Source organism: Paramormyrops kingsleyae, chromosome 6 (genome assembly GCF_048594095.1).
Source record: "Paramormyrops kingsleyae isolate MSU_618 chromosome 6, PKINGS_0.4, whole genome shotgun sequence".
Lineage (NCBI taxonomy): Eukaryota > Metazoa > Chordata > Actinopteri > Osteoglossiformes > Mormyridae > Paramormyrops > Paramormyrops kingsleyae.
Genome location: NC_132802.1, coordinates 27052060 through 27066403, shown reverse-complemented (window position 1 = coordinate 27066403; position 14344 = coordinate 27052060). Strand labels below are relative to the sequence as shown.

The 14344-nt window shown below is 44.3% G+C and overlaps 1 protein-coding gene across 2 annotated transcripts; it reads left to right on the top strand.

Moving 5' to 3' along the window:
* Positions 1 to 213: 213 nt before the first annotated feature.
* Positions 214 to 13531, top strand: acvrl1 (activin A receptor like type 1). Of its 2 annotated transcripts, none has more exons than XM_023844473.2 (10): positions 214 to 495; positions 4732 to 4797; positions 5789 to 6028; positions 7948 to 8144; positions 8684 to 8783; positions 9002 to 9148; positions 9237 to 9512; positions 9803 to 10000; positions 11820 to 11950; positions 12338 to 13531. In XM_023844473.2, exons 1-10 carry the CDS (start codon positions 432 to 434, stop codon positions 12482 to 12484), a joined length of 1566 nt encoding a protein of 521 aa, XP_023700241.2. In that variant the 5' UTR covers positions 214 to 431; the 3' UTR covers positions 12485 to 13531. The 2 variants fall into 2 exon arrangements, with proteins under 2 accessions (XP_023700241.2, XP_023700242.2); XM_023844474.2 differs by having other exon boundaries at positions 215 to 495; positions 7951 to 8144.
* The last annotated feature ends 813 nt before the right edge of the window (positions 13532 to 14344 follow it).

Here is a 14344-nt window from a genome sequence, read left to right as displayed (position 1 = left end):
TGAAAAGATCACGCCAGGGTCTCTCGGTGCAGGAAGGTCGGCGCGTCAGCCCTGCCCGCAGTGAGCGCTGGCGGCCTTCCCGCAGCCTCGGCTCTATCGGCGGCGCCTGTCTCGCTGCGGCCGGCTGTCTCTGTGGAGCCGGGCTGCTGCGCCGGTCCCAGCGGGTTTGACTATCCCGGTCCCATATGAAGGACCCCATTCGCATTCCAGCTGCTGACACGCGCACACACTCACACACAAACGTTTTAAAATGATCGAATTGCAGTAAAAATAAAATAGAAAAGAAATAAACAATTGCTTCAAACACACACGCTTTGTCTGCATGGACAACGTATTGATCTAATACATATCCATTAAAATTACTGAGGGGCTGTGAAGTCGCGGATGCAGACCATAGGCACAGGCGCCAGATGGAAAAAAACACAAACTAAATGGCTCGGCAGCAACAGGAAAGCCGTCCAAGAAACATACGGACCTCGTCAGATACAACAAAGGGTGGGACTATATAATATTTTAAAATATGTTATCGTGCTGTGAGATCAGGAACGCGGCAGCCTCTTTCAGTTTGTCTAGAGATCGAGTCTGGACGCGCAGACGATGTTTGTTAGTTTGTTGAGGGAGCGGAAGGCGACTAGTCCCGCTTCAAACGGCAGATCTGCCTCTTCGCTTTATCAGCCGCGGAGACATGCGGGAGATGCCGTGTTAGATACGGCTCCGTCCGGGAGCCTCAGCTTCGGAAACGGTCTGACCCGCTCCGCGCACTTGGGGCTGGACGTTTTCTTTCTGTACACGAATGTTTCGGGACTCTAATTTATACTTATTTCTTTCTAACGGCGATTATGTTTTTTACATAATGCATTAAATACTTAACTAACGTGACTGGCGGAAAGTGTTTGCAAAAAGTTTTATTTCTCCTGATGAGAGAACTGTACGGTGCCCTGGGAAGGAAAAATGTAGTTTAACTCTAATATAAAACTTAGGACAGCCTGGGGGATTTTCTGAGTCGTTTTTTTTTCTTCTTCTTTTTTTCATTTTTCACCATAGACTTCTGGAACATATTACAGCTCACTCCGCTTTTTAATATGGGCCATGTGTGGCGTATTTCTGATTTTCTGACTGCTTTCGGAGCTTCGTGAATAAGAGACGAGCGAAGGAACTTGTGTCGAAAGAAGAGAAGCATTCAGGTAAAGCCGATTCGGCTGATTCATAATGATTATAAACAGGATCCAGTGAGCTGTTGACAGTATGTAACCTACTTGGTTTATAAACACAAAGAAACGTACAAACGCCTATATGTAAACGTATAACCTACATCTGTATAATGCAACATTTACATAATGTGGCAATCACGCTTTCAGAGTCGAGTTCACACAAGAAGTCTTGCGGCAAATCTATATTATTCCATTATGAACGCGAAAATAGCTACATCAGAAGCGTTGGGGTAGTTTGCAAACCTTACAGACTATCTACAAGGTAATAAAACTCTTACTTGCATGTAAATGTGTGTGCAGACTTGAACTGAAAATCTCACTCCAGCAAGCTGACCAAAGTGGCAACCCTGGAATTTACCATTTAGCCCGATAAGCTCATTTAACCATTACAACGTGTTACTTATTGAAAGAAGTATATGTTAATATATGTTTTTCATCATTCACTTTTCTTCAGCTGCTTGTGACTTGGATTAGCAGGAACTGCAGTTCCAGGGACATAGCTGAAGAAACATTACTTCTGCTTTTAAGTATTTACTGTTAGATATGGAGGGCTGCAGGTTGCAGCTAATCAGGGTAAATATGCTGGAGAAAAAAAGATTTGTATATCACTTCTCCTTTCTGGGGCCACTGTCATTGTGCTTGAATGTAGCACTTTGGCAGCGATTGAATCTCAGCTCCAAATGTGTCATTTTACAGAGAACAGAGATACCAGTACATTATGGACTCAAAACACTCAGACTCATCCTCGGATAGTGAGTGGTTTTTTGTATCTTTGGGATATTTTAGTAGCTCTATACCAAAACCCCAGATATGCAGTAATAGATAATAGGCAGTCATGTGCTGTGTTTTTTTTTTAACTACTTGGATACAAACTTACATTATAACATTAATTTTAGTGAGGAAATACAATCCCCAATGGGTTTGGTGCTACCTATGTCAAAATTACTCTCACACTCACTATCAGACATTTACTGTTTGACATCCCTGACAACCTACCATTTCCCCTTTTACAAGATAATTTCAGCTCCTCCTAATAATTAGAATAATTAGAAATGGGATGAGCTTGGGCAGACCATTTTTGTGCGTAATGACTTTAATTTACAATGTGGTTCTACTACTGACATAATGTGGGTTTTGATTATGCAACATGTCGGACGTCTCAGTTTGCACGGTGGATCAGACTTACAGGCTGGTTTGATGGCCTTCCATTAGAGTCGTGAAACTGGGTGGAGGGCTGCTGCCTGCCCAGGGTTTGTAAGTCAGGGGCAACAGCACCCCCCCCCCCCCAGCAGGTACTTACCGGGGGTTGATTCATAATAACTACGTGAAAGCGGAGAGAGGAAACTGCCCTGGGCTCCTGCCATGGGCTCCTGCCATGGGCCTGGACGGCGAAGCGGACGCTGCTTGGTGCCTCCGGATGCCCCGCTTTCCCATCTGGGGGGCACAGTTAGCGGCTTCCTGAGGGGAGATGGCTGTCCCTGGAGACCTAAACCATACAAAGAGCAGGAGCCCTTTTTAATGTGCCCAGGGCAGCCTGTGATTAAGGCAATGATGTCGTAATGCAAACAAGATACAGGAAGCCGTGGGTGGCGGCTATCGCCTGACATCGGCATGCTTTTGAGCTAATTTAGTCTGAATCTGACTGCGATGATTTACATGGGATTGTTATCAGTGTGGTATTGGTGCAGCATGATGCTAAACATTAATCTGCTGTCTGACTGAGTCCCATCGGACTCTTCAGCATCTCCGGCAGGGATCTGTTTATGGCTTCCCACAGCGCCACCAAACCAAGACAGGTGGTCGTGCCATCATGGGAAGAATTTCAGCAAACTATGTAGTATAAGACAATATAATCGCATCGCTTTATTCCTCACATCACTTGACACTTATTGATCATTTAAATAAGACACCCTACACTCTCAAGGTTTATCTCTGCAGAAGGTATGTATTCTGATTGCCCAAGGATTACTTCAGGCACATCTTCATTTACAAAAGCTTTTTTTGTTTTGAAGATTTTTCCCCCCCCCCCCAAACTTGTCACCACCAAGCATGAAACGTACAATCCATGCTTCATACCAGCCTTGTACAAGAGCCACGCAAACTTAAGTTTGTCTGACCTTCACTTTAACACTTGGCACTTTGGATGGTGAACCCTGGATTTGTAACGGAGGACAGTCAGCTCCGATATATGCAGACCGAGGCCCCCGGTGTCCCGTTTACATCCCCATCCTATTCGCATGGATGTAAAATATTGCCAGGTTGGGTGTGGTCCCTCAGTGGCAGGAATCATAACTGTCAATATTTACTCTGAATGCGGAATAGCCGGCGAGCCGGGCCGGCATTCAGACCCCCGCCCACACTCTCGCGTCCCCGTTTTAAGTGGTGCAATTATGAAGCAGGCAGACAGCCTGGACCCTTTCACTCCGCTGTCTTTGTGCTCAGAACTTCCTCTGTTTGTGGACTGGGGACCGCGCTCTCTATTTTAGTACAGATACCTAGAGAGTCAAGCAAACAAACGTGGGAGGAGGAGAGTGGATGACCATAGAAGGAGAGGCAGAGAGAAAAAGAGAAAGAGTGGGAGAAGGAGATGGCCGTTTGGCAGACGGATGGAAAGGGAGCAGGGAGGGGGATGAAGGGGAAAGAAACTGGCGATTTGGCTTAATAAAATAAAAGCAAAGTAATGAAGACCTTAACCAGGATAGTCTAAGTTTGAGACCAAACCAGAACTTAACTAAGAGAGAAGCTAATGAAGTAATAAGCAGACATTCCTTACCACTTACTCATACATTAAAATTTTATTTTTTAACAGATTGGACAGTATAAGTTTAGTTAACATTATCAGTTACAAACAGTTCAATATTCCTTATACTGATTTTTTAAATGTGGAAAAGAGATTATCAGTGTTGGCAGCAATAGGTAGTAGATAATAAATAAAGTGATAATATTATTTAAATTAAAATTATGTCAACTATGAAGGCACACCATGGAGTTAATTCATTTCAATTGTCTCCAAATCTTTATCTAAACTCTGTTAGAAATGGTACTGAAATAAGGGAGAATGATACAGCATCACTGTTAGAGGACAGCAAAGCAAATGTCGAGTACTTGCTGATGTATTCTTGTTTTACAGAAGTGTGTGAAAGTGTAGACAGTGTAGGGAATGATGTCACACCCACTCAGTTTCTGCTGGGCTGTGCAGCAGATTGTATACGGCTGTGACAATAGCCCTCTGCAAATGACAGGGGTCTTTGACAATAGCTGCAGAAAAGGAGAAGTTGGATTACCCCATTGTGGCCTTGATTCTGTTCGTGTTGTTTGACACAATGCAAAATGATTCCATGTAGCCAGAGTAGTCCATTCCACATCCAGTGCATGCTGGGTCAGTCACAGGGGTGGTGAGATTATGGTCTGATTTCTCAAATAGTTTTAGCCTTAAATTCCCATAAGCCTGGCTGTAAGCACCAAGCTGTAATGGACCCTGACAAAGGGTGTTTGAAATGAAGCTCTCTCTGTTTGACAGAAATGAAGGGGGTCAAGGTGTTCATGCAGCTGCTGGCCTTGCTGGGACTATGGCTGGGACTAGCAGGTAAGTCTGGGTTGCGTGCAGTCAGTAATCCATCTCCTGGACATACCTGTATCTGTGCTATCTGGTTAGCACAGTGTTTCCCAATCCGGTCCTTGGGGACCCACAGTCCGTCCATGTTTTTGCTCCCTCCAAGCCCCCTGCCAGACAATACACATTTTTGCTCCCTCCCAGCGATAGGGAGCTGAGAGGAAGCAAAAACGTGGACTGTCTGTGAATCCCCGAGGACCGGATTGGGAAACACCGGGTTAGTTTTATATTGCATTAGCATCCAGATGCACAGCATCCCTTTGAATGACCAGTGTGGCAGCATGTTGCATGAGAAGGGAACGAGTGAGTGGTTATAAAAGAGGCTGTGTGTGGCTGGCGGGTGATCGGCGGGAGCAGATGCGGAGATGGTTCTGAGAACAATGGGGCAAAGGAAGCGTGTGTCTTCCTGTAGTGCATAAAACTACAGCCCCTGATGCTCCTATCGCTGACCTCGAAACACAAGCCAGCCCCCAGGGGACCACGCAGGCCACCTGCCCCTCGCCTCTGCTCTCAGGGTCTTTCAGCTGGGCCCAGTCTCTCTGTTTTGTCTGTGTCTGTCATTCCCCTTGTTAAGAATGTCATCCTGTCACTTGGTTTCAGTGAGCATGGTTGAGCTGAACTTATTTGATTTGATTGCAGTTTACTGTAAACTCTACTTGAGTCCCTGTTTGAGACCCATCACTGTCTCATTCTTCTGTCCCCTTTACTGTAAACTCCATTTGGGTCCCCCTTTCACCTTCCACTTTACAATCCCTCTATCTGAGAGCACTTCTTAATATAATTTCACTTAGAAATAGGTACATTTTATTCTTTGCATGTTTGATGTTTCTGCGAGCACACTTGTGCATTCCTCAGTCACTCCACTTTGGTGTTTGTTTGTCTGCATTTTAGTTTGTCAGCAGGTCCTTTAAAGATGGACATGTGCTCACGCCTTTCTTACTGCGTGTGTGTCTGTATCTGCCAGAACCCTCAGACACGCCAGGAGAGGGCAAAGTGCTCTGCGCCTGTGAGAGGAGGTACAGCTGTGAGAACGGCACGTGCTGGGGTGACCGCTGCTTCTACATCATGCTGGGGGGCAAGGACCAGAGGGGCTGCTTCCAGCGGGCCCAGCAGGAGCAGTGCATGACCCGCCTGCCCAACTTGTTTGTTCATTGCTGCTCCTCTCACCTCTGCAACGCCAACACCACCGTCCCCCAAGATCCAGGTCAGTGCTCATCTCAGGCAGCGCCGACACCTCGTGCTTTTAGAATCTCGCTCAGGGGTCACTCAGTGCCAACGCTGATTTAGGAGGCTTTTCATTAATCCGGCATCTCCAGGGCTGTGGGGGGGGGGGGGGGGTCTCCTGCTTGATGCTCTTCAGGTGCGCAAACCCAAAGAGGAGTTACGGTTAGATATGCGAAGTCAACACACTCTTTTTGAAATTACAAGATAAATAATTTCAGACAATTTTCCATATTTAATGTGATCATGAAACCAAAATTCAAGAGAAGAATGAATCGATCATTAACAGGCCATTTTAAGACTTCGATCGCATGACGCTTCAGGCCGTTACGTTGGAAGGTCAAGTTCCTCTTCAGCTTGCTGACAGGGGCCTGCAGGTTTTTTTTTTGCTAAAAAATCTTAATATTTTGAGATAGTCCTTCAGTGTTGCTATATATGTCTTAATAGCCTAGTTTTCCCTCTGTCCTGTCATCAACTTTGTAGGGTAGTTTTCTGAAAGATCAGAAATGGAAGATATAGCTGACGCTGGAGTTGAAAATAATGAGACACTGGGGTTGTCAGAAAATCGATTCTCAGATACTAATCGATATTTAAAATTAGTATCTGATTAGATACTCATTTTCACCATTATTGATACCAACAGTGCGGCTTTTGCCTCATTTGCCACACAGCACCACTACAGCACAGGCGTGCATGCGCCCATGCACCAACACTCACACAGCCCCTCCCCTCCTCTCAATAGCCACAGAACGCATTTCTGCTGGTTAACACACACATACCGAGTTGGCCGAACGTGGCCGCAATTGAAGGCACTTTGCAAGCTGCTTTAGTAAAAAAAAAAAAAATGCAAAAGTGCCGTTTGGAAGTATTCTGCAGATGAGCATGGAAAGGCTAAGGATGTGGATAAGCCTCTATGCAAACAGCGCTACAAAGTTGTGGCGACGAAGTCAAGTAGCACGTCAAACCTGGCGAAGCATCTTAAAGACCAACATCCTGGTCTTTATGAGAAATTTCACGAGGTCGGTAACTGAACTATTAAACACTTATCAAAAATGTTAACTTGACCGGCACACACCTTAACATTAGCTGTTTATCTATAAGCAGTTAGCCAACAAACATGTTAGTCATATGTTATCATTAAGGTAGCAGATAGGCGCAGTGGCTAATAAAATAATATAGTTAATTGCAGCTTCACATTGCATTCATTATGCATTCATAGAACATTCATAAGCAGCATGTAAGTATACCGTAACATCCTAATATACCTTAACAGTTTTAATATACATTAGTAACAAACATTATATTATACAACTTTAATGTTTCTTATCATCATATAATGTTTGTTAATAATGTATATTAAAGTGGTTAAGGTATGTTAGAATCTTGAGGTACACTTACATGCTAGTTATGCATGTTTTACATATCTAACAAAACTTACCTTGATTTCCCGCTTTACATCACCAAAAACCTTAAGTTTCAGTAAGGGTGTGTAGACTTTCTATATCCACTGTAGATGAACAGCGGAGTAAATTGCTCATTGCTTGATTGTGTGTGAATGTGTTCTGCACTCCCACATCCTGGTGCTCTCTGCCTTTATGCCATGTGCTTCCTGACCCAAGCTCAAGGCTGACCATGGCCATGTAGGCAGAGAAGGCAAAGGGAGAAGGATGGATTTACAGATCTAAGCATGACATCAAATTGTCTGTTATTGGGAACTGGAAATGAAATTGTTACATTAGGAGAACTTGCCGGAGTGCTGCTGTACTATAAAGGAGAATGTAAGACAGACTGTGCTGGACCTCTGAGAAGGAATGGGACTGAATCTAGCTGTGAACACCTTCCTTAACCAGAGGTTCAGACCCTTCTCCTGTATAAGGGCCATTCTTCTCTCCATTTGTCCAGTAGTTGAGACAAAAGGGGAAGAAAGCATGATCGTTCTGGTGGGGGTGCCCCTGCTGGTGGTGCTGGTTCTCTCGCTGGGCCTGTCTGGCCTGGTGTGCTGGTTTTGCCTGCATCACAAGCGCCTTAGGATGACACGGCTGGAAGACCATGACCCCAACATGCTGAAGCTCCCCCATGGCGCGGACCCCTCCTACGGGGTAGGTTTCATGCCACTGGGTCACGCTCAAGACGTGGGCAACTCAAGTAGCGGCTGGGTTGTCGTGTGGTTGGGACTGTGGACAGAAGCTGGTGATTATTCATCAGATTTAGTAAGACACAATTTCCAAAAAATCAGGCATTAGTTCATCACTTGGGAACAGGAGTTTTCCTCAAAACTGGTACTGCTAATGTAATACAGCAAGCTTGGGAATTTTGATCTAGTCTAAGTGGGTTTTTAACAGTCATTCAGCCCTGTCTCCACTCTGGGGTGATTCAGTACTTTAGTGTGCTGCCATACATCCACCCGTTCCAACCTGTTTCCTGTAAGTCACAGAATCAGTTTGGATGTGTGTTTCGCAACATTAAGTTGGGCAAGAGGGGAGAGAACAGCTTCGGAGTTTCATATTTGCGGCTCTAACACACTGCTGCTAAGGATTCTTGTGAAGTGGAGTTTGTAGAGATTTGGCAGTCATGGGTGTGCGTGTCCCTTGTGATTCTGATGCCAGTAAAAAGGAATTTGCCTCCCCATCTTTGGCAGGAGATATTTGAAGAGTTCTGCACGTCTGGCAGTGGCACGGGACTGCCTTACCTGGTACAGAGAACCATGGCCCGGCAGATCTCTCTTGTGGAGTGTGTGGGTAAGACAGGCTGTTCCATTCACACTTTAAATCTGTTCCACCCAGTCTTACTGACCGCTCTCAAAAAGCAGCCGAAACGCTTATATAAGCTGAGGGTTTTCCAGCGATAGGCAAGTGGAGCACAGGAGTCTTCTGACAAATCTGTTCTGTTTTGGCCAGCCTCTGTCAATCTGTGCCTGTCTGTGACAGCAGCCCACTGCCCCTCACTCTGCTCCCAGGGAAGGGCCGTTACGGCGAGGTGTGGCGAGGAACCTGGATGGGCGAGAATGTGGCCGTGAAGATCTTCTCCTCTCGAGATGAGCAGTCCTGGTTCCGTGAGACCGAGATCTATAACACCGTTCAGCTTCGACATGACAACATCTTGGGTGAGACGTCCAGCAACCAGAGGGCAACGTGTTTCTGTCGCCTATTTCAAATTTATCACACAATACTTTTCTTTCCATTTTATCACAGGTTTCATTGCCTCCGACATGACATCCAAAAATTCGAGTACCCAGCTCTGGCTGATTACACACTATCATGAGCTGGGCTCGCTCTATGACTTCCTTCAGTATAGCACCTTGGACCCCGAGAGCTGTCTGCACATGTGCCTGTCTGTGGCATGCGGCCTAGTGCATCTGCACACTGAGATAGGCAGCACGCAGAGCAAGCCTGCCATTGCCCACCGTGACCTCAAAAGCCGCAACATCTTGGTCAAGAGGAACGGCCAGTGCTGCATCGCCGACCTGGGTGAGTGGGATGGATCAAGTCTGTGTTTTATACATGTTACCCCTGGTTTCCAGCTGTCTGGTTGCTCAGTATATCTTGATAGCCTCAGGTTGTTCTACCTGCAGTGGGTTTATTTCTTACAACACTGTTTCAATGCTATTGTGATATTGTTTTAGCCCCCATTTGGTTAATTAACTTACAATTTAGCCCCTACAAAACAAAAACATTATTTACTGAAGGGTTCCCCGAGAAGGAGCAGGAATTCATTGCTGTTAGACCCCATTTGGTGACGCAGCTAGCTGTCTTTTCAGGCCTGGCAGTCATGCACTCTCAGACTACGGACTACCTGGACGTGGGCACTAACCCCCGGGTGGGAACAAAGCGTTACATGGCCCCGGAGGTTCTTGACGAGAGCATTCGGACCGACGTCTTCGAGTCCTACAAACAGACAGACATATGGGCCCTGGGCTTGGTTCTCTGGGAAATCACTCGCAGGACTATCGTTAACGGTAAAATCCATCATCATTTCTTGTACATATTTCCTTTTAGATCAGTCACATTGCCCTCAGTTTATAGTGTCTGGATTCACACATGAAAACACAGTATTTATATTATACATTTTACTTGATCCTGCAAGACAATTCCAAGTGTCTGAAAGCAGCTGTTGTCCTGACAGAATATTATTTGTTGTTTTCTTTAATCGTAGAACAGCTTCTAAAGAAAGTGCTCCTTTTCCGTCCTTTTTAAGCAGCTCTTATTGCTGTCAGTCCAGAAACCCACACATCGGTTTTAACCCAAAGTATCTCGGTAACAAAAAATAAAAACTGTTGATCTGAATGGAAACATTATTTTCCAACAGCAGCAACTGCACAATGAAAACAGCAGGTCGTCCCATCAGCATTAAGCTTTGGCTGCATTTCAAGTGGGATTTGACTGAGATTTTACCTTCCCACACAGTACGATCCCTGTCTTTCTCAGCATGTGAATGTTTTATGCATTTTTTATTGACTGATTGAATTTAATGGTTCTTAGATTCTTGGTTTTGTGACCAGAGTGAAAAGGGGAAAGGAAATCATGTCATGGAGAGCTAGAGAGAGATGATGTGCAGCTTCTCAGCCATCTCGTTGTTCATCCCATGTCACATCCCATGTCACATCCCATGTCCTGATTAGCAGTTCAGAAATTATAAACAGTCTTATCTGGTTTCAGCACCCAAACGCTAATACACCACACAGTTGAGAAAAAACATGCTACCAGTTCTGGGGAACAAGTCAACTCTCTACTTCTCAGTATAGCAGGCTGTTTATCTTAACATTTCCGTCTCGCATCCCATAGCTCCTCTGACCCACAATTATAATCCAATATGAATGTGTACAGAATTACATAACTCAATAGCTTGGGAGGTTGTGTAACTAAATCTAATTGTATGGAAGATTGCATTTTTAATTAAATATAAAACAGTTATAATTCTGGCCCTGAATAGAGTTCACAGTTACACATGTGGCTGTTTTAGTATAGAAAATTTGACATGCTTTGTTTATACTATAGAATGATATTGTATTCTTGTTCATATCTGCACATCAACTATGCATTTTATCATTGCAATTTACAACTAACACATTTCTGAAAACTATACAAGATATTTGGTTTAATATAGAGCTGAGGAAAGACTCAGATCCTGCTGGATCCTGAATACACATTGCATTTATTTAGTGCTTTTAAAGACACGCAATGTGCTTTACAGAAGCGACGGGGAGCCACTTCAACCACCACTGTGCAGCACCCATTCTGTGCCACTAGGCTCAGCACCCAGTAGCTAAGGGAATTCACCAGTTACACACAGGGGATGATGAGGAGACCAGATTTGAAACAGTGGGTGGTTTTATCCAGGACATTGGGGTATCACCCCTACTTTTTCCAGAAGATGCCCTGGGATCTTTTATTACCTTAGTTTTATGTCTCATCCACTAGACAGCACAGCTTCCCTGTCACTGCACTGGGGCATTTGGGTCCACACCATTCACCACACCAACACCCCTTCCAGCAGCAACCCAGCTTCCCTAGTTGGTCTCCCATCCAAGTAGTGGCCAGATCCAAACCTGCTTAGCTTTAGGGGGAAGTTCCTAAACTGCAGGTGGTACGGCTGCTGCCAGGCAGAAGAAACCAGTTCAGTACCATGTCTAACTGTCAAAGCAGTGTGTGTCGTATGCCTTGATGTACACATCAAGGAGGTCATTTCTTCACCCATGCAGCAAATGGTCAGCACACCATGAAACGTTCTCTGAAGTAAGTTCCAGATGGTTTATGCCAGTTTTTGCCGTGCCCCAGGAATTGTCGAGGAGTACCAGCCCCCGTTCTTTGATGCAGTGCCTGCTGACCCCAGCTTCGAGGAGATGAGGAAGGTGGTCTGCGCAGACCAACAGCGACCCAGTCTCCACAACCGCCTACACTCCCACCCAGTGAGTCCCCAGTTACAGATTTGCTGCTATAACACATCCTGCAAACAAACCAGGGAAATGGCATCTCACAGCCTAACACACCAGACAAAACCACCTAAGAGTTACCTAGGGTTTGGTTTTTTGTGAACATTTTCCCAAACGTAAGCACAGCTATTGCATTACCCATAAATAATTATGTTAGAAGGTGTTTCCCACCAGTCTTGGTTTATGGAAACATGGATATATAGCATGCTTACTACTGAAATTTCCCATGTGGGATTTGAGACACATTTGTTACTTGATTTCTGCTGTATGTTATTTTCATTTTTATTTTCAAGATGTTTGTTGTTTTTGAGAAATGCAATGTTTAAATCAGATTTCAGTTTCAGTGTCTCTGTTCCTGTCCAGATTCTGTCTACGATTGCCAAGATCATGAAGGAGTGTTGGTTCAAGAGCCCGGCAGCTCGACTCACTGCCCTGCGTGTACGTAAAACCCTGTCCAAGCTTGACCAGGACCAGGATTACAAGCCGATCAAACTCAAACTGGACCTCTAAGTATTGGACCACTCTATTGGATGGTCAAACTGACATTCCACCAATCAGTGGCTTTTTGCTTTTTCTTTTCTGTTCCTTGTTGTTGCTTGCCGGGTTTTCCATGATACACCTTTACTAGCTTAACACTCACTCTGAAGGGTGCAGCTCTGTTGGGCTTTCCATGCGATACTGGGGCCACGGAGAGTGTGCCGCAGCCTGGCCAGAGCTATGGAGTGAGAGAGATCTGATCTTAAATCTGTTCTGATGGAAGCACTGTGCACTGCAGAGCTGTCTGTGTGACACCACATATCACACAGTCTGTCAGCTTTTCACTCGCCGTACTGTATAACTGTCCGGTGGGTCTGTCACACACGTCGCCCCAAAGCCAAGCACAAGGAAAGGTAATCGATGCTCTTCTTATTGGCATAGTAAACCTCAGTATTGTGTGGCATGCTGGGATGTGTGAAAGTTCAGATGTGCAAGGCTGCGTTTCTGTAAAAGTGAGCGTGGGCAGGGTGAGTCAGAGTTTCACATAACTCTAAGGGTTACTAGTGTAAGCTCTGCATAATTAGTTTGGACGTCCTCTTAATACGGACCCTATAATTGCATTGTGCAGACGGTGAGGGATTTCCATAAAGATAGGTAGACAAATGTCTCTGTTGCACTATTACTCAACTCCCTATTCTAAAAAGAGACATGTTGGCATATGTATCCCTGGCGAGCACTGAATTTAAATGCAGCTTGCTGTCAAAGTATTTTTATGCTGGTATTTGTATGTTTTCAGTTTATTTTTTATAATATCTTTATAATTAAATTCAACATAGTATTTATATTTGTAAATCACTGTGACTATGTTTAGAGATAGGATGGTATAATCATTAATCTCATTCTAAGCTGAACACATTTAAAGGATTTCAAAGGGAAATTTAATAAAATTCGTCATTTATATTAAAAATCTATTTCTCCTGCACTTTTATTTTAATATGATTTTGTATTTCCTGCGTGTACTGCCCGTTTCCCAGGGAATTTAATAAATAAATATAAATAAATAAATAAAAAGCAATTCAACTTGTAGTACTATACTCTTTTCACTAGATGGTGTTGTGTCATTGCCTGTGTTTGGCTACAAAATTTAGCTGTATCGTAATCTCGCATTTAATGTTGACATCAGCAACTTCCATGACTGCCCATGTTGACACGTGCACTATTGTTGCTTGCTAGTTCATGGAATACTCAAACCACTAGTGAATCATATTAGACCAACTCCTTTTACCCAGTAACTGATTAACTATTTAGTATGAGCTGGGTTTTCAACAATCATGTCCAAAAATGTTTTGCTGCTGTTGAAAGATTATAAATGCTAGGGTTTATGACCCTCAAGATCAACAGCCAGTAAGCGGCTTGGCACTCGGGGACAGGAATCTGAGTTTGAATCAAATTCAGCCCACCACCTGTGATCAAATTACATATGGAGCTATATTTACTCCCGTGCAGACAAATATCACAGATAACTTTTCCATGGCAACGCAATTGCCATATCTGGGCATTACTGGCAGTACTCCCCAGCTGTACACAAACATACACAGTCATATATATATACTTACAATTTTGAAAATTTGAATATATGCACAATTGCATAAGCATAGATATTGTTGTTTGCATAGGAATGACACAATAAATCCACATGTCCACCCGTTTGTCTATATCTGGACCCCGTACATGCCTGTCTGAGGATATATCTGTCTGTATTCAGGACTTCAGAGAGATAACACTTCTTCAAAGCCCCTGTCTGTCTGGTAAGTTAGGGTGAGGGGCTATTTTTAAAAGAGTGTGTGTATGTGTAGTTGAGGGGGGGGGGGGGGGGGGGTGTTCATGAGATTG

Bases quoted from the DNA above. Each gene is read 5' to 3' on its own strand.
- acvrl1 (XM_023844473.2), top strand. From the start codon at position 432: ATGGCTCGGCAGCAACAGGAAAGCCGTCCAAGAAACATACGGACCTCG. The intron at 9,513-9,802 runs GTGAGTGGGATG...CTGTCTTTTCAG, and splicing joins GTGCTGCATCGCCGACCTGG to GCCTGGCAGTCATGCACTCT. The intron at 10,001-11,819 runs GTAAAATCCATC...GCCGTGCCCCAG, and splicing joins TCGCAGGACTATCGTTAACG to GAATTGTCGAGGAGTACCAG.